Source organism: Erinaceus europaeus, chromosome 6 (genome assembly GCF_950295315.1).
Source record: "Erinaceus europaeus chromosome 6, mEriEur2.1, whole genome shotgun sequence".
Classification (NCBI taxonomy): domain Eukaryota; kingdom Metazoa; phylum Chordata; class Mammalia; order Eulipotyphla; family Erinaceidae; genus Erinaceus; species Erinaceus europaeus.
Window position 1 is genome coordinate 20,626,810 of NC_080167.1, and position 18,134 is coordinate 20,644,943.

At 40.7% G+C, this 18,134-nt stretch overlaps 1 protein-coding gene across 3 annotated transcripts in view; it reads left to right on the forward strand.

Annotated features, from left to right (window-relative positions):
* The window catches only part of GLT1D1 (glycosyltransferase 1 domain containing 1), a 154,215-nt gene that overhangs the window by 82,368 nt on the left and 53,713 nt on the right, over positions 1–18,134 (forward strand). For all 3 annotated transcript variants that reach the window (XM_060193294.1, XM_060193295.1, XM_060193296.1), the window contains exons 7-8: positions 9,293–9,388; positions 16,643–16,692. In XM_060193294.1, coding sequence (XP_060049277.1) covers positions 9,293–9,388; positions 16,643–16,692 — 146 coding nt within the window. The remainder of the gene's footprint in view (positions 1–9,292; positions 9,389–16,642; positions 16,693–18,134) is intronic.

The following is an 18,134-nucleotide window of genomic DNA, read 5'->3' on the forward strand; positions in this document are numbered from 1 at the left end:
AGAGTTAACATACAAAGCCAAACAAATTGTTGAGCAATCATGGACCCAAAGCTTGGAAAAGTGGAGAGGAAGTATTAGGGAGGTACTCACTGCAAACTCTAGTATACTTCTGCTTTCTTACTTTGGTGCCATACTCCAAACTCAGTCAATTTCTGCTTTGCGTTTCTACTTCTTTTTTTTTTTTTTTTTTTACATGCATAACATTCCCCAGATTCCCATTTAGCAATACAACCCCCACTATTTCATTCATCATTTTTCATGGACCTGTATTCTCCCCACCCACCCACCCACCCCAGAGTCTTTTACTTTGGTGTAATATTCCAATTCCATTTCAGGTTCGACTTGTGTTTTCTTTTCTAATCTTGTTTTTCAACTTCGGCCTGAGAGTGAGATCATCCCATATTCCTCCTTCTGTTTCTGACTTATTTCACTCAACATGATTTTTTCAAGGTCCATCCAAGATCCGCTGAAAACGGTGAAGTCACCATTTTTTACAGCTGAGTAGTATTCCATTGTGTATATATACCACAACTTGCTCAGCCACTCATCTGTTGTTGGACACCTGGGTTGCTTCCAGGTTTTGGCTATTACAAATTGTGCTGCCACGAACATATGTGTACACAGATCTTTTTGGATGGATGTGTTGGGTTCCTTAGGATATATCCCCAGGAAGGGAATTGCAGGGTCATAGGGTAGGTCCATTTCTAGCCTTCTGAGAGTTCTCCAGACTGTTCTCCACAGAGGTTGGACCAACTGACATTCCCACCAGCAGTGCAGGAGGGTTCCTTTGACCCCACATCCTCTCCAGCATTTGCTGCTGTTACCTTTTCTGATGTGTGACATTCTCACAGGAGTGAAGTGATATCTCATTGTTGTCTTGATTTGCATTTCTCTGACAATCAGAGACTTGGAGCATTTTTTCATGTGTTTCTCGGACTTTTGGATCTCTTCTGTGGTGAATATTCTGTCCAATTCCTCCCCCCATTTTTGGATGGGGTTATTTGTTGTCTTGTTGTTGAGTCTGGTAAGCTCTTTATATATGTTGGTTATTAAACTCTTATCTGATGTATGGCATGTAAAGATCTTCTCCCATTCTGTGAGGGGTCTCTTGATTTGGGTAGTGGTTTCTTTTGCTGTGAAGAAGCTTTTTAATTTGATGTAGTCCCATAGGTTTATACTTGCCTTAGTCTTCCTTGTAATTGGATTCGTTTCATTGAAGATGTCTTTAAAATTTATGCGGAAAAAAGTTCTTCCAATATTTTCCTCTAAGTATCTGATAGTTTCTGGTCTAACATCCAAGTCCTTGATCCACTTGGAATTTACTTTTGTATTTGGTGAAATACAGTGATTCAGCTTCATTCTTCTGCATGTTTCAACCCATTGTTTCCAACACCATTTGTTGAAGAGACTCTGCTTTCCCCATGTAATAGTCTGGGCCCCTTTGTCAAAGATTAGATGTCCATAGGTGTGGGGCCTCATTTCTGGGCTCTCAATTCTATTCCACTGGTCAGTGTGTCTGTTCATGTTCCAGTACCAAGCAGTTTTGATGACAATGGCCCTATAATATAGTTTGAGATCTGGCAGTGTGATGCCTCCGGTTCTGTTCTTTTTTCTCAAGATTGTTTTGGCAATTCTAGGTCTTTTCTGGTTCCAGGTAAACATTTGTAGCATTTGTTCTATTGTCCTAAAAAATGTGCTTGGGATCTTGATGGGGATAGCATTAAATTTGTATATGGCTCTGGGTAATATATTCATTTTGATGATGTTAATTCTTCCAACCCATGAGCATGGAATATCTTTCCACTTCTTTGTGTCTTTTTCAATTTCTTTGAGTAGTGACTCATAATTTTCAGTATACAAGTCTTTCACTTCTTTGGTTAGGTTTATTCCTAGATATTTTATTGTTTTTGTTGCTATAGAAAAAGGAACTGATTTCTGGATTTCAATTTCTTCTAACTTAGTGTTTGCATAGAGGAATGCCACTGACTTTTGAATGTTAATTTTATAGCCTGACACATTACTGTAACGCCTGATGATTTCCAAAAGCTTCTTGCTAGATTCCTTAGGTTTTTCCATGTATACTATCATGTCATCTGCAAATAAGGAGAGTTTGACTTCTTCTCTTCCAATCTGTATTCCTTTAATTCCTTGCTCCTGCCTGATTGCTATGGCAAGAACTTCCAACACTATGTTGAGTAGTAATGGTGATAGTGGGCAGCCCTGTCTAGTACCTGATCTGAGGGGAAATGCTTCCAGTTTTTCACCATTGAGTATGATGTTGGCTGTAGGTTTGCTATATATAGACTCCACTATCTTCAGGAATTTTCCATCTATTCCTATTTTTTGTAGTGTTTTGATCATAAAGGGATGTTGTATTTTGTCAAAGGCTTTCTCTGCATCTATTGATATGACCATGTGGTTTTTGGTCTTGCTTTTGTTGATGTGGTGGATCACATTGATTGATTTACGTATATTAAACCAACCTTGCATGCCTGGGATAAACCCCACTTGGTCATGATGAACAATCTTTTTGATATACTGCTGTATCCGGTTGGCTAGAATTTTGTTCAATATTTTCGCATCTATGTTCATCAGAGATATTGGTCTGTAGTTTTCTTTTTTGGTTGTGTCCCTGTCTGCTTTTGGTATCAGAGTGATGTTGGCTTCATAGAAGCTGGCAGGGAGTATTCCAGTGTCTTCAATCTTCTGGAAGACTTTTAAAAGTAGAGGTATTAGTTCGTCTTTGAAAGTTTTGTAGAATTCATTTGTAAAACCATCTGGTCCAGGACTTTTATTTTTTGGGAAGATTTTTGATAACTGATTCAATTTCATTAGCTGTGATGGGCCTGTCCATGTTATCCACTTCCTCTTTACTTAGTTTTGGAAGTTGGTAGGTATCTAGGAAATCATTCATTTCTTCCAGGTTCTCTAACTTGGTGGCATATAGTTGTTCATAGAAGCCTCGCATGATATGTTGAATTTCTGCAGTGTCTGTTGTGATATCTCCTCTTTCATTTACTATCCGATTTATTTGGGTCTTCTCCCTTTTTTGTTTTGTGAGTCTGGCTAAAGGTTTGTCGATTTTGTTTACTCTTTCGAAGAACCAACATTTACTTTCATTGATCTTTTGTATGGTTTTCCTATTCTCAATGTTATTTATTTCTGCCCTAACTTTAGTAATTTCTGTCCTTCTGGTTGCTTTAGGGTTCCTTTGTTGTTCTTCTTCTAGGTCTTTAAGATGTGCAATCAGGCTGTTTATTTGTGCCTTTTCTTGTTTCCTAATGTGTGCTTGTATAGCTATGAACTTCCCTCTTAGGACTGCTTTAGCTGTGTCCCAAATATTTTGGTAGCTTGTGTCTTCATTTTCATTGAACTCTCGAAACATTTTGATTTCTTCCTTGATTTCCTCTTTGACCCAGAAGTTGTTAAGAAGTGTACTGTTGAGCTTCCACATTTTGGCACTGTTACTAATCTTTTGTTGATTGTTAAGTGTTAGTTTAATTCCACTGTGGTCTGAGAAGATGCTTGGGATGATTTCAGTGCTCTTGAATTGGCTGATGCTGTCTTTGTGGCCTAACATATGGTCTATCCTTGAGAATGATCCATGTGGATTTGAGTAAAATGTGTATTCCAGTTTCTTGGGATGAATGACTCTGAAAATGTCCAATAGTTCTAGTTTATCTATCTCTTCATTTAGCTCCCTTATGTCTTTACTGATTTTCTGCCTGGATGATCTGTCAAGTTGAGATAGTGGGGTGTTGAAGTCCCCTACTATGATTGTGTTACTGTTAATATATTGCTGTAGCTCTTTCAGTAGGAGTTTGATGTATTTAGATGGCTTCTCATTGGGTGCATAGATATTAATAATTGTTAAGTCCTCTTGATTGACTGATCCTCTGAGCGTTAAGTAGTGTCCATTCCTATCTTTTTTAATCTTATCTATTTTAAAGTCTATCATGTCAGATATGAGAATAGCTGTTCCTGCCCTTTTTTGTGGGCCATTGGCTTGAATGATAGTTTTCCATCCTTTCACTTTAAGTCTGTGTTTGTCTTGTTGCGTTAGGTGAGTTTCCTGTAGACAACATATTGTTGGGTTGTGTTTTCTGATCCATCTTCCTACTCTGTGTCTTTTAATAGGTGAATTCAGGCCATTCACATTTATTGATATCAAAGATTGAAGATATTTTAACGCCATTCTTGTAGAGTTTTAGAGTGTTTTGATATATGTTCTATTTGTGGTGGTCTGGTTGTTTATAGGAAACCTTTCAGAACTTCTTTCAAGGCAGGCTTGGTGATGGTTGCTTCCTTCAACTGTTGCTTGTCTGAGAAGGTTTTGATGCTTCCATCTAGTCTGAATGACAATCTAGCAGGATATAGTATTCTTGGCTGAAAGCCTTTCTCATTGAGCACTCGATAGATATCTTGCCATTTTCTTCTGGCCTGTAGTGTTTGTATGGAGAAGTCTGCTGCTAATCTTATGGGTTTTCCTTTGTAGGTGACTCTTTGTTTTTCTCTTGCAGCCTTGAGGATCCTTTCTTTATCCTTATTCCTTTCCAATCTAAGTATGACATGTCTTGGTGTCTTTAGGTCTGGGTTAATTCTGTTTGGGACCCTCTGGGCTTCTTGAATCTTTATGTCTTTGGTGTTGTCTAGACTAGAGAAATTTTCAGCTATTATGGCCTGGAGAACGCTTTCTTCCTCCCCTTCTCTTTCTTCCTCTGGTAAGCCAATAATGCGTATATTGTTTCTTTTGAAGTCATCCCATAGGACTCTGTTGTTGTTTTCAGCATCTCTTAATCTCTTTTTGAGATCTCTTACTTCTTTTTTAGTTGTCTCTAATTCATCCTCAATCTTGCTAATTCTGTCTTCAGCCTCATTGATTCTATTCTCTCTGCCCTCTACTGCTTTCTGGAGTTCATCTATTTTGTTGCCCTGCTCTGATACTGTTTTAGCTTGTTCAGCTAGTTGCCTTCTTAGCTCAGCAATTTCAGCTTTCAGCTCTCTAATAACCATGAGATTATTAGAATTTTCTTCCATATTCTCATTTGTTGTTCCTGCAGTTCTGATTACAATTTTTTCAAATTCTTTACTCACTCCTGTTATTATTTCCTTAGCTAATGTTTGAATGTTGAACTCGTTGTTTTGTGCTTCACCCTCTGGAGGACTTTTAGCTGGACTCTTGTCCTGGTTCGAGTCTCCATTATTTTTTCTTGTTGTTTTAACTATTTTATATAAGTTAACAGTTTTTTCAATCCCTGAGTTGGAGTTCAGTGGTGTAAAAGCCTTTTTTTTTTTTCCCCTGTAGGCTATGGTAGCCTGAGGGCTTTTAAACTATCAATAGGCTTCTTGGCTTAATCAATCACTCCTGACCAAGAGATAAAGCAGGGTGTGGCAGAGATAATCCAGTGGTTATGCAAAGAGACTTTCACAGCCCTTCAGCTATGCCACCGAGGTATAGGTCTTCTCCTGAGTTTCCCGGTTAGATCTCTGTGCCCTGGTGTCCCTCCCTGTTGCTGCTCCAGATTCTGAGGGTAGTAGCAATGGAGACTCAGAGTTGTACTTGGTGAGTCTCTGGGGAGTCCTTTCCTCCCTTCAGCTGTCCCCTTGTTGGTGGAGCAGACTGGAGGTGGTGACTCCACTGACAAATTGTCGAACTGTTAGCAGTCACTTAATCTCTCCTTAGGCCCCTCTCTCCTCTCTGTCACCAGCCACGCGTGTTTGTACTCACGGGTGACTTACTGGGTTTCTGTGGTCATTCTAGTCCTGTCTTGTTTCGGTCTGGGTGGTCTCCTTTGGTATTCCTAGTTGATCCGGGAGAGGAGAGGAGAGAAAGCGATCTCTCAGGTGATTTTTTTAATGTGCTGTTTTCCTTCCTTTGTGTGGGAAAAAGGCTCAAAGATGTTGTAGAGCCAGATGTTGTAGTGCGCGGGCCGCAGAGAAGAGAGAGAGAGGGTCTGGAGCGAAGAGGAAACACAAATCTTTATTCGCGCTGGCACCTCAGAGTTGGGTGTTAGAGAAGCAGGTTGGGCCACGTGGAGGTAGAGAAAATGGCCGCCTCACTGCAGGTTACTGCGTCTGAACACCAGAGTGGAGCGCCGGCAAGAGGGACACTTCAGTCTTGACATCTTAGTAAAGATTTTTCTTTTTTTTTTTGTGTGTGTGTGTGTGGCGGAAACATTTATTTAAGGAAATCTTAAAACAAAACAACAGTGACTAATTGGTCCACAGTCAAGTCTTCAGAGTAGCATCAAGTTGTTTTGTTTAGTTTCCCTCCATGGTTGTCACGGGGGCTCAGTTCCTGGCGCTATGAATCCACTGCTCCTGGGGCCATTTTTTCCATGTTATTTGACAAGACAGAGAAAAATTGATAGTAAGGGGGAGACAGAGAAAAATAGACACCTGCAGACCTGCTTCACTGCTATTGAAGTTTGTCTATCTCTATGCTATCTCCTCCCAGTCAGTAAAGATTTTTTTTTTTTTTTTTTTTTTTTTGGCCTTCAGGGTTATCAGTGGGGCTTGGTGCCTGCGCTACAAATCCACTGCTCCCAGTGATTGTTTTTTCCATTTTTATTGGATAGGACAGAGAGAAACTGAGAGAGGAGGGTAGAGAGGGAGAAAGAAAAAGACAGACACTTAGGAACCTATGTAACCTCTGCATTCCTGTAGATCTGAGCTCACATTCTGTGGTCATGAGTAGGAACGTTCCAAGCTGCCCAAATATCAGGACCCATCTTCCTCAGGTGTAACACAGAGTATGTTGTCCAGCCTCTCTTAAGAGGATGGAACATTCTCTACCATTGTTGATCCAAGTTGAGGGCAAGGTCCTATGGGGGCCCACCAAGGGGCCTATTTTGTTGTTCGTGATAGAGATGACTGGTAACAATGATGGGGTGTACAGTCAACAATATTTATACACCTTTTCCATATTTGGGAGCTACTAATATCTTCCCAGATCCAACTTTCTGGTCCTTTTTCTAGCCATGACATCTCCCCAGACAACAAGTAGGATTCACCTGCATATCAGATTTCAGGCTCGGGGAAAAAAAACAAAACTAGTATAGCCACAACTATTTGGAATATAACTAAAATATGCCGACTAGCTATCTACAAATGGAGACCCCCCCCCCCCAACTCTTCATTTGCACTACTCCAGCCTTTAGGTTCATGATTAGTCAACAACTTGCTTGGCTTTATATGTTAACTCTCTTTTCAGCCACCAGTTTCCAGAAGCTAGTATGATGCCAACCCAACTTCCCTGGACAGACAACCACACCAATGTGTCCTGGAGCTCTGATTCCCCAGAACCCGCCCCACTAGGGAAAGAGAGAGAGGCCTGGGAGTATGGATCGACCTATCAATGCCCATGTTCAGCGGGGAAGCAATTACAGAAGCCAGACCTTCCACCTTCTGCATCCCACAATGACCTTGGGTTCATACTCCCAGAAGGTTAAAGAATAGGAAAGCTATTGGGGGAGGGAATGGGATACGGAATTCTGGTGGTGGGAATTGTGTGGAGTTGTTCCCCTCTTATCCTATGGTTTTGTCAATGTTTCCTTTTTATAAACAAATTAAAATAAGAAAAAAAAAAAAGAAAATAGAAAAAGACAGACACCCACAGACCCGCTTCACCGCTTGTGAAGTGACTCCCCTACAGGTGGGAGCTGGGGGCTCAAACTGGGATCTTAACTGGTTTCCTTGTGCTTTGGACTGTGTGCACTTAACCCAATGCACCAGTGCCTGACCTTCATAAAGATTTTTCTTCACAGCTGGTTTTGCATTATTAGTATTTAGCTTTTGTGATTATAAGTGGTATCAGCTTATCCTACTATATTCAGACCAATTATACTCTATTCAGAACGGACAAAAGCACAGAGTGTGTGAAATTGCTCGCATTAAGTAATGGATGTGAGCATAAAACATAATGAGCGAAAACATTTCACTTGCACGATTTTGTGTCCAATTACGTAGGTTTGTCAATGATGATATTTTAGCTTAGCAGGTTTATAATTATATTAATAACGTCTATTGAATCAATTATTTATTACTGCCTTCCAAACCTCCTGGAGGTGACTTTAAACAGTTACCATTTATTTTATTTTATTTTATTTATTTTTTGAACAATCACTATTTAATTTCATCTAGTTTTGTGGTCAGTAGTGTGTACTGGACCGCTTGGGACTGCTTTAAAAAAAATTTTTTTTTTAAGTTCTATTTATTTATTTATTATTGGATAGAGACAGAGAGAAATTGAAAGAGGAGGGGAGATAGGGAGAGAGACAGAGAGACACCTGCAGCTTTCCCCCTGCAGGTGGGGACCAGGGGCTTGAACCTGGGTCCTTGTGCACTGGAGTGTATGCACTTAACCAGGTGCACCACCACCTGCCCCCCCCCCCACTTTAACAAATCTCTGTATTATATGTATGTTCTATAACATAAATGAATCCAAAAGCACATTCATGGATGTGAGGGCGATCTGGCTGTGACATCTGTCATCCCATTGATCTCCAGGGTTGATTCGGCTGATCTGGCTGGCTAGGCGGTGTCCCCTTCCTCCCTCACCGCTCCATGTGTGTCCCTCCCGAAGCTGCGCGCTCCGCCTTCCCCCGAATAGAAACAGACTGGTCTTAAGTCGAGTGTATAAGAGTAGCTGCGCTCCCCTGCTAGAACCTCCAGACAAGCTCTCAAAAGCACATTCATCTGTAAACTATCTTAAATTCCAAAATATTTTCACAAAGATAGCAATCTTTAAAAAACTTTTTTTGGTATTATCTTTATTTATTTATTGGATAGACATACACAGCCAAAAATTTAGAGGGAAGAGGGTGATAGAGAGGAAGAGAGACAAAGAGACACCTGCAACCCTGCTTCAAAATTTGAAAAGCTTCCCCCTTGCAAGTGGAGACTGGAGGCTCAAACCTGGGTTCTTGCGCATTGTAAAATGTGCTCTCAACCAGGTGTGCCACCCCGAGGCCCTCAAAGATAGCAATATTAAATAGATTTGGATCTAAATTCCCAGGCCCTCAGACTTACACTGCAATGATAATTTAATCCCTTTCCCTTTTCCCATTCACCCCTCTCCCCCCAGTAAAAAAAAATAATAAAGTTGGGCAGAGTTACATTAGCATCTATGAGGTAAAGCTCAGTTCATGTTTACCCACTAGGAGAAAAAGCCAGCCCAGACGATGAAATTAACAGAAAATCTGGAAGTGGAAACATCTGGCTTTTCAGCTGTGTGTGACCCTCACTGGTACTGTTTTTTTCATTGAAAATGTCCTTATTTCTTGTGTTGCAGAAATTAACGGAAGTGCTGATAACTTACGTGTGTTTCTTCTGATATGTGGGCTCAGACAAGTCAAAGACCCTCTCTTTTTGGTGGATGCATTTTCAGGTATGCTTTGTAAGTTCCCTTTGCTTCTGGAATTACCTTTAGGGACACATCTTTGAATTGTGTCTTCTCTCTTCTCTCTCTCTCTCTCTCTCTCTCTCTCTCTGCCAGAGCGCTATTCAGCTCTGGTTTATGGTAGTGCAGGGAATTAAACCTGGGACCTTGGAGCCTCAGGCATGAATCTCTTTGCATAACCATTATTATGCTATCTACCCTCCTCTGAATTGTTGCTTCTCATTCTTCCTTAGAAGAGCTACCTCGGGGCGATAGGCACAGTGGGTTAAGTACACATGGTGTGAAGATCAAGGACTGGCACAAGGATCCTGGTTCAAGCCCCCAGCTCCCTACCTCAGGAGAGTCTCTTCACCGCTTGTGAAGCGACTCCCCTGCAGGTGGAGAGCCGGGGGCTCGAAACGGTATCCTTACTCTGGTCCTTGTGCTTTGCGCCACCTGCGCTTAACCCACTGCACTACCACCAACTCCCTATACATTCTACTTTCTGCACTGCTTTTGTACTTTTGTTGTGTTGCAGAATTTGATCTTTATTAGCTCATTTAACCAATAAGTTAGAAATCTGGATAGTAAGTGACATTTTAGAAGCAACATTTTACTAAAAGCATAAAATGGTTCATTATTTATATATATTTTATTTATTTATTTATTTATTTATTTTTATTTTTTATTTAAGAAAGGATTAATTAACAAAACCATAGGGTAGGAGGGGTACAACTCCACACAATTCCCACCGCCCAATTTCCATATCCCACCCCCTCCCCAGTAGCTTTCCCATTCTCTATCCCTCTGGGAGCATGGACCCAGGGACACTGAGGGTTGCAGAAGGTAGAAGGTCTGGCTTCTGTAATTGCTTCCTCGCTGAACATGGACGTTGACTGGTCGGTCCATACTCCCAGTCTGCCTCTCTCTTTCCCTAGTAGGATGGGTCTCTGGGGAAGCTGAGCTCCAGGACACATTGGTGGTGTCTTCAATCCAGGGAAGTCTGGCCGGCATCCTGATGACACCTGGAACCTGGTGACTGAAAAGAGAGTTAACATACAAAGCCAAACAAATTGTTGAGCAATCATGGACCCAAAGCTTGGAAAAGTGGAGAGGAAGTATTAGGGAGGTACTCACTGCAAACTCTAGTATACTTCTGCTTTCTTACTTTGGTGCCATACTCCAAACTCAGTCAATTTCTGCTTTGTGTTTCTACTTCTTTTTTTTTTTTTTTACATGCATAACATTCCCCAGATTCACATTTAGCAATACAACCCCCACTATTTCATTCATCATTTTTCATGGACCTGTATTCTCCCCACCCACCCACCCACCCCAGAGTCTTTTACTTTGGTGTAATACTCCAATTCCATTTCAGGTTCGACTTGTGTTTTCTTTTCTAATCTTGTTTTTCAACTTCGGCCTGAGAGTGAGATCATCCCATATTCATCCTTCTGTTTCTGACTTATTTCACTCAACATGATTTTTTCAAGGTCCATCCAAGATCCGCTGAAAACGGTGAAGTCACCATTTTTTACAGCTGAGTAGTATTCCATTGTGTATATATACCACAACTTGCTCAGCCACTCATCTGTTGTTGGACACCTGGGTTGCTTCCAGGTTTTGGCTATTACAAATTGTGCTGCCAAGAACATATGTGTACACAGATCTTTTTGGATGGATGTGTTGGGTTCCTTAGGATATATCCCCAGGAGGGGAATTGCAGGGTCATAGGGTAGGTCCATTTCTAGCCTTCTGAGAGTTCTCCAGACTGTTCTCCACAGAGGTTGGACCAATTGACATTCCCACCAGCAGTGCAGGAGGGTTCCTTTGACCCCACACCCTCTCCAGCATTTGCTGCTGTTACCTTTTCTGATGTGTGACATTCTCACAGGAGTGAAGTGATATCTCATTGTTGTCTTGATTTGCATTTCTCTGACAATCAGAGACTTGGAGCATTTTTTCATGTGTTTCTTGGCCTTTTGGATCTCTTCTGTGGTGAATATTCTGTCCATGTCCTCCCCCCATTTTTGGATGGGGTTATTTGTTGTCTTGTTGTTGAGTCTGGTAAGCTCTTTATATATGTTGGTTATTAAACTCTTATCTGATGTATGGCATGTAAAGATCTTCTCCCATTCTGTGAGGGGTCTCTTGATTTGGGTAGTGGTTTCTTTTGCTGTGAAGAAGCTTTTTAATTTGATGTAGTCCCATAGGTTTATACTTGCCTTAGTCTTCCTTGTAATTGGATTCGTTTCATTGAAAATGTCTTTAAAATTTATGCGGAAAAAAGTTCTTCCAATATTTTCCTCTAAATATCTGATAGTTTCTGGTCTAACATCCAAGTCCTTGATCCACTTGGAATTTACTTTTGTATTTGGTGAAATACAGTGATTCAGCTTCATTCTTCTGCATGTTTCAACCCATTGTTTCCAACACCATTTGTTGAAGAGACTCTGCTTTCCCCATGTAATAGTCTGGGCCCCTTTGTCAAAGATTAGATGTCCATAGGTGTGGGGCCTCATTTCTGGGCTCTCAATTCTATTCCACTGGTCAGTGTGTCTGTTCATGTTCCAGTACCAAGCAGTTTTGATGACAATGGCCCTATAATATAGTTTGAGATCTGGCAGTGTGATGCCTCCGGTTCTGTTCTTTTTTCTCAAGATTGTTTTGGCAATTCTAGGTCTTTTCTGGTTCCAGATAAACATTTGTAGCATTTGTTCTATTCTCCTAAAAAATGTGCTTGGGATCTTGATGGGGATAGCATTAAATTTATAGATGGCTCTGGGTAATATATTCATTTTGATGATGTTAATTCTTCCAACCCATGAGCATGGAATATCTTTCCACTTCTTTGTGTCTTTTTCAATTTCTTTGAGTAGTGACTCATAATTTTCAGTATACAAGTCTTTCACTTCTTTGGTTAGGTTTATTCCTAGATATTTTATTGTTTTTGTTGCTATAGAAAAAGGAACTGATTTCTGGATTTCAATTTCTTCTAACTTAGTGTTTGCATAGAGGAATGCCACTGACTTTTGAATGTTAATTTTATAGCCTGACACATTACTGTAACGCCTGATGATTTCCAAAAGCTTCTTGCTAGATTCCTTAGGTTTTTCCATGTATACTATCATGTCATCTGCAAATAAGGAGAGTTTGACTTCTTCTCTTCCAATCTGTATTCCTTTAATTCCTTGCTCCTGCCTGATTGCTATGGCAAGAACTTCCAACACTATGTTGAATAGTAATGGTGATAGTGGGCAGCCCTGTCTAGTACCTGATCTGAGGGGAAATGCTTCCAGTTTTTCACCATTGAGTATGATGTTGGCTGTAGGTTTGCTATATATAGACTCCACTATCTTCAGGAATTTTCCATCTATTCCCATTTTTTGTAGTGTTTTGATCATAAAGGGATGTTGTATTTTGTCAAAGGCTTTCTCTGCATCTATTGATATGACCATGTGGTTTTTGGTCTTGCTTTTGTTGATGTGGTGGATCACATTGATTGATTTACGTATATTAAACCAACCTTGCATGCCTGGGATAAACCCCACTTGGTCATGATGAACAATCTTTTTGATATACTGCTGTATCCGGTTGGCTAGAATTTTGTTCAATATTTTCGCATCTATGTTCATCAGAGATATTGGTCTGTAGTTTTCTTTTTTGGTTGTGTCCCTGTCTGCTTTTGGTATCAGGGTGATGTTGGCTTCATAGAAGCTGGCAGGGAGTATTCCAGTGTCTTCAATCTTCTGGAAGACTTTTAAAAGTAGAGGTATTAGTTCTTCTTTGAAAGTTTTGTAGAATTCATTTGTAAAACCATCTGGTCCAGGACTTTTATTTTTGGGAAGATTTTTGATAACTGTTTCAATTTCATTAGCTGTGATGGGCCTGTTCATGTTATCCACTTCCTCTTTACTTAGTTTTGGAAGTTGGTAGGTATCTAGGAAATCATTCATTTCTTCCAGGTTCTCTAACTTGGTGGCATATAGTTGTTCATAGAAGCCTCGCATGATATGTTGAATTTCTGCAGTGTCTGTTGTGATATCTCCTCTTTCATTTACTATCTGATTTATTTGGGTCTTCTCCCTTTTTTGTTTTGTGAGTCTGGCTAAAGGTTTGTCGATTTTGTTTACTCTTTCGAAGAACCAACATTTACTTTCATTGATCTTTTGTATGGTTTTCCTATTCTCAATGTTATTTATTTCTGCCCTAACTTTAGTAATTTCTGTCCTTCTGGTTGCTTTAGGGTTCCTTTGTTCTTCTTCTTCTAGGTCTTTAAGATGTGCAATCAGGCTGTTTATTTGTGCCTTTTCTTGTTTCCTAATGTGTGCTTGTATAGCTATGAACTTCCCTCTTAGGACTGCTTTAGCTGTGTCCCAAATATTTTGATAGCTTGTGTCTTCATTTTCATTGAACTCTCAAAACATTTTGATTTCTTCCTTGATTTCCTCTTTGACCCAGAAGTTGTTAAGAAGTGTACTGTTGAGCTTCCACATTTTGGCACTGTTACTAATCTTTTGTTGATTGTTAAGTGTTAGTTTAATTCCACTGTGGTCTGAGAAGATGCTTGGGATGATTTCAGTGCTCTTGAATAGGCTGATGCTGTCTTTGTGGCCTAACATATGGTCTATCCTTGAGAATGATCCATGTGGATTTGAGTAAAATGTGTATTCCAGTTTCTTGGGATGAATGACTCTGAAAATGTCCAATAGTTCTAGTTTATCTATCTCTTCATTTAGCTCCCTTATGTCTTTACTGATTTTCTGCCTGGATGATCTGTCAAGTTGAGATAGTGGGGTGTTGAAGTCCCCTACTATGATTGTGTTACTGTTAATATATTGCTGTAGCTCTTTCAGTAGAAGTTTGATGTATTTAGATGGCTTCTCATTGGGTGCATAGATATTAATAATTGTTAAGTCCTCTTGATTGACTGATCCTCTGAGCGTTAAGTAGTGTCCATTCCTATCTTTTTTAATCTTATCTATTTTAAAGTCTATCATGTCAGATATGAGAATAGCTGTTCCTGCCCTTTTTTGTGGGCCATTGGCTTGAATGATAGTTTTCCATCCTTTCACTTTAAGTCTGTGTTTGTCTTGTTGCGTTAGGTGAGTTTCCTGTAGACAACATATTGTTGGGTTGTGTTTTCTGATCCATCTTCCTACTCTGTGTCTTTTAATAGGTGAATTCAGGCCATTCACATTTATTGATATCAAAGATTGAAGATATTTTAACGCCATTCTTGTAGAGTTTTAGAGTGTTTTGATATATGTTCTATTTGTGGTGGTCTGGTTGTTTATAGGAAACCTTTCAGAACTTCTTTCAAGGCAGGCTTGGTGATGGTTGCTTCCTTCAACTGTTGCTTGTCTGAGAAGGTTTTGATGCCTCCATCTAGTCTGAATGACAATCTAGCAGGATATAGTATTCTTGGCTGAAAGCCTTTCTCATTGAGCACTCGATAGATATCTTGCCATTCTCTTCTGGCCTGTAGTGTTTGTATGGAGAAGTCTGCTGCTAATCTTATGGGTTTTCCTTTGTAGGTGACTCTTTGTTTTTCTCTTGCAGCCTTGAGGATCCTTTCTTTATCCTTATTCCTTTCCAATCTAAGTATGACATGTCTTGGTGTCTTTAGGTCTGGGTTAATTCTGTTTGGGACCCTCTGGGCTTCTTGAATCTTTATGTCTTTGGTGTTGTCTAGACTAGAGAAATTTTCAGCTATTATGGCCTGGAGAACGCTTTCTTCCTCCCCTTCTCTTTCTTCCTCTGGTAAGCCAATAATGCGTATATTGTTTCTTTTGAAGTCATCCCATAGGACTCTGTTGTTGTTTTCAGCATCTCTTAATCTCTTTTTGAGATCTCTTACTTCTTTTTTAGTTGTCTCTAATTCATCCTCAATCTTGCTAATTCTGTCTTCAGCCTCATTGATTCTATTCTCTCTGCCCTCTACTGCTTTCTGGAGTTCATCTATTTTGTTGCCCTGCTCTGATACTGTTTTAGCTTGTTCAGCTAGTTGCCTTCTTAGCTCAGCAATTTCAGCTTTCAGCTCTCTAATAACCATGAGATTATTAGAATTTTCTTCCATATTCTCATTTGTTGTTCCTGCAGTTCTGATTACAATTTTTTCAAATTCTTTACTCACTCCTGTTATTATTTCCTTAGCTAATGTTTGGATGTTGAACTCGTTGTTTTGTGCTTCGCCCTCTGGAGGACTTTTAGCTGGACTCTTGTCCTGGTTCGAGTCTCCATTATTTTTTCTTGTTGTTTTAACCATTTTATATAAGTTAACAGTTTTTTTCAATCCCTGAGTTGGAGTTCAGTGGTGTAAAAGCCTTTTTTTTTTTCCCCTGTAGGCTATGGTAGCCTGAGGGCTTTTAAACTATCAATAGGCTTCTTGGCTTAATCAATGACTCTTGACCAAGAGATAAAGCAGGGTGTGGCAGAGATAATCCAGTGGTTATGCAAAGAGACTTTCACAGCCCTTCAGCTATGCCACCGAGGTATAGGTCTTCTCCTGAGTTTCCCGGTTAGAGCTCTGTGCCCTGGTGTCCCTCCCTGTTGCTGCTCCAGATTCTGAGGGTAGTAGCAATGGAGACTCAGAGTTGTACTTGGTGAGTCTCTGGGGAGTCCTTTCCTCCCTTCAGCTGTCCCCTTGTTGGTGGAGCAGACTGGAGGTGGTGTCTCCACTGACAAACTGTCGAACTGTTAGCAGTCACTTAATCTCTCCTTAGGCCCCTCTCTCCTCTCTGTCACCAGCCACGCGTGTTTGTACTCACGGGTGATTTACTGGGTTTCTGTGGTCATCCTAGTCCTGTCTTGTTTCGGTCCGGGTGGTCTCCTTTGGTATTCCTAGTTGATCCGGGAGAGGAGAGGAGAGGAGAGAAAGCGATCTGCTGCTCGTAGCTCCGCCTCCGGAAGTCGAATCTATTCTCATTATTTATATTTAAAATGTACTTGAGTGGTCCGGGAGGTGGCACAGTGGATAAAGCATTGGACTCTCAAGTATGAGGTCCTATATTCAGTCCCCGGCAGCACATGTACCAGAGTGATGTCTGGTTCTTTCTCTCCTCCTCTATTTCTCATAAATAAATACATAAAACCTTTAAAAAACAAAAAAACCAAAAAAAAATATACTTGAGATGGACTAAAATGAATGAAAGCAAAATGATTTGTCAGATAGACTGACTGTGTTAAGCTTGTAGTTTACCTGTTACCTGAACCATTTTGAAAGTATCATTTCTTTCTGTTTTTTCTTTCATTCTCCTCAAGAATGGCATCAAGAAGAGCCCTGTGTCTACATGGTAATTGTGGGCCCTGAAGTAAGTGGACATTCAACTCATCTGTTTTTCTCTTTCTGCCTTTTGATGTTATTTTCTAAAGTTGATATTTTTTCTTTTTATGTCAGTTAGATCTGTTTCCAGTTTTTAAAATGAAAAATCCAAACCCAGGTTAAATGTTGCAAAGCTCTGTTTTTATTGTTAATTTACAGTTGAAAAGATTGTGAAAATACATACACTGGTGGCATTAAGACATAAAAATGGAGAATCCAGTGAGCACTTATATGTGTTCCAGGCAGCCTTTGAAACTCTCTTTGACTCCTTAGTGCATGAACTCAGAGCTCTTCACTCAGCCACCAGCTAAAGTAATGGACTTGAATTCAGAAGCCAAGTCGTGTGGACAGCAAGCATCTTAGAGCAGGAGAAGGGTCGCGCAGCTGGTTAAGCACACATGGTGCAAAGTGCAAGGAATTGCCTTAGGATCCCGGTTGGAGCCCCCAGCTCCCCACCTGCAGGGGAGTCACTTCACAAGCAGTGAAGCAGGTCTGCAGGTGTCTATCTTTCTCTCCCCCTCCCTCTCTTCCCCTCCTCTCTCCATTTCTGTCCTAGCCAACAACAAAGACAACAATGAGAACAATAATAATAGCAACAACAATAAACAAGAAGGGCGACGAAAGGGAAAAAATAGCTTTCAGGAGCAGTGGATTTGTAGTGCAGGCACCGCGCCCCAGCAATAACCCTGGAGACAAAAAAAAAAAAAGCAAGAAAAACACTCCAACGCTGGAGAGATCTATGCTTCATCATGGCCTTTGCTCAGGGTGTGGGGCCCAGTGGGGGACTCAGGTTTCATTTCTTGGGACCCCAAGACCCTATTCAGGTCTGATCTCAGGATTCAGACAGTTGTGTGGCAACACCGTCTTGTCGTAGACTTGATCTCAAGCTGCTCCCTGAAGGTTGGGAACCAAAGCACACACAATATCTCCAGCTGGGTGACTGCCCCTTGGCTGTGACAATCATGGGGCCACCCCAGGAGAACAACCTCTTTTGCTTCCTTCCTCCTTGCTAAAAGGAAAGCAGGGTTTGTGGGTATCCTACATGGGAAGGACCTCAATGTGTTACTCACATTACATGAAGGGAATGTCCCTGAAAACCGAGTACATTTCCACATGACTTCTTAGCATGGTGTCTGCTTTGCTGGTCTCCTGGCTCTCTCGGTTTTTGCGCACACAATGGGAGAGGGGACATGCTTTTTTTTTTTTTTCTTCCCAGTATCCTCAGAAACTTGGAAAGAATATGTTCACCTAGAAATGGACCTCCAAGCTCAAAAAGAGATAACAAGTATAGGGTGTTGGGCGGTAGCTCAGGGGGTTATGTGCAAAGTGCAAAGACTGGTGTAAGGATCCCGGTTCGAGCCCCCGGCTCCCCACCTGCAGGGGAGTCGCTTCACAGGTGGTGAAGCAGGTCTGCAGGTGTCTCTCTTTCTC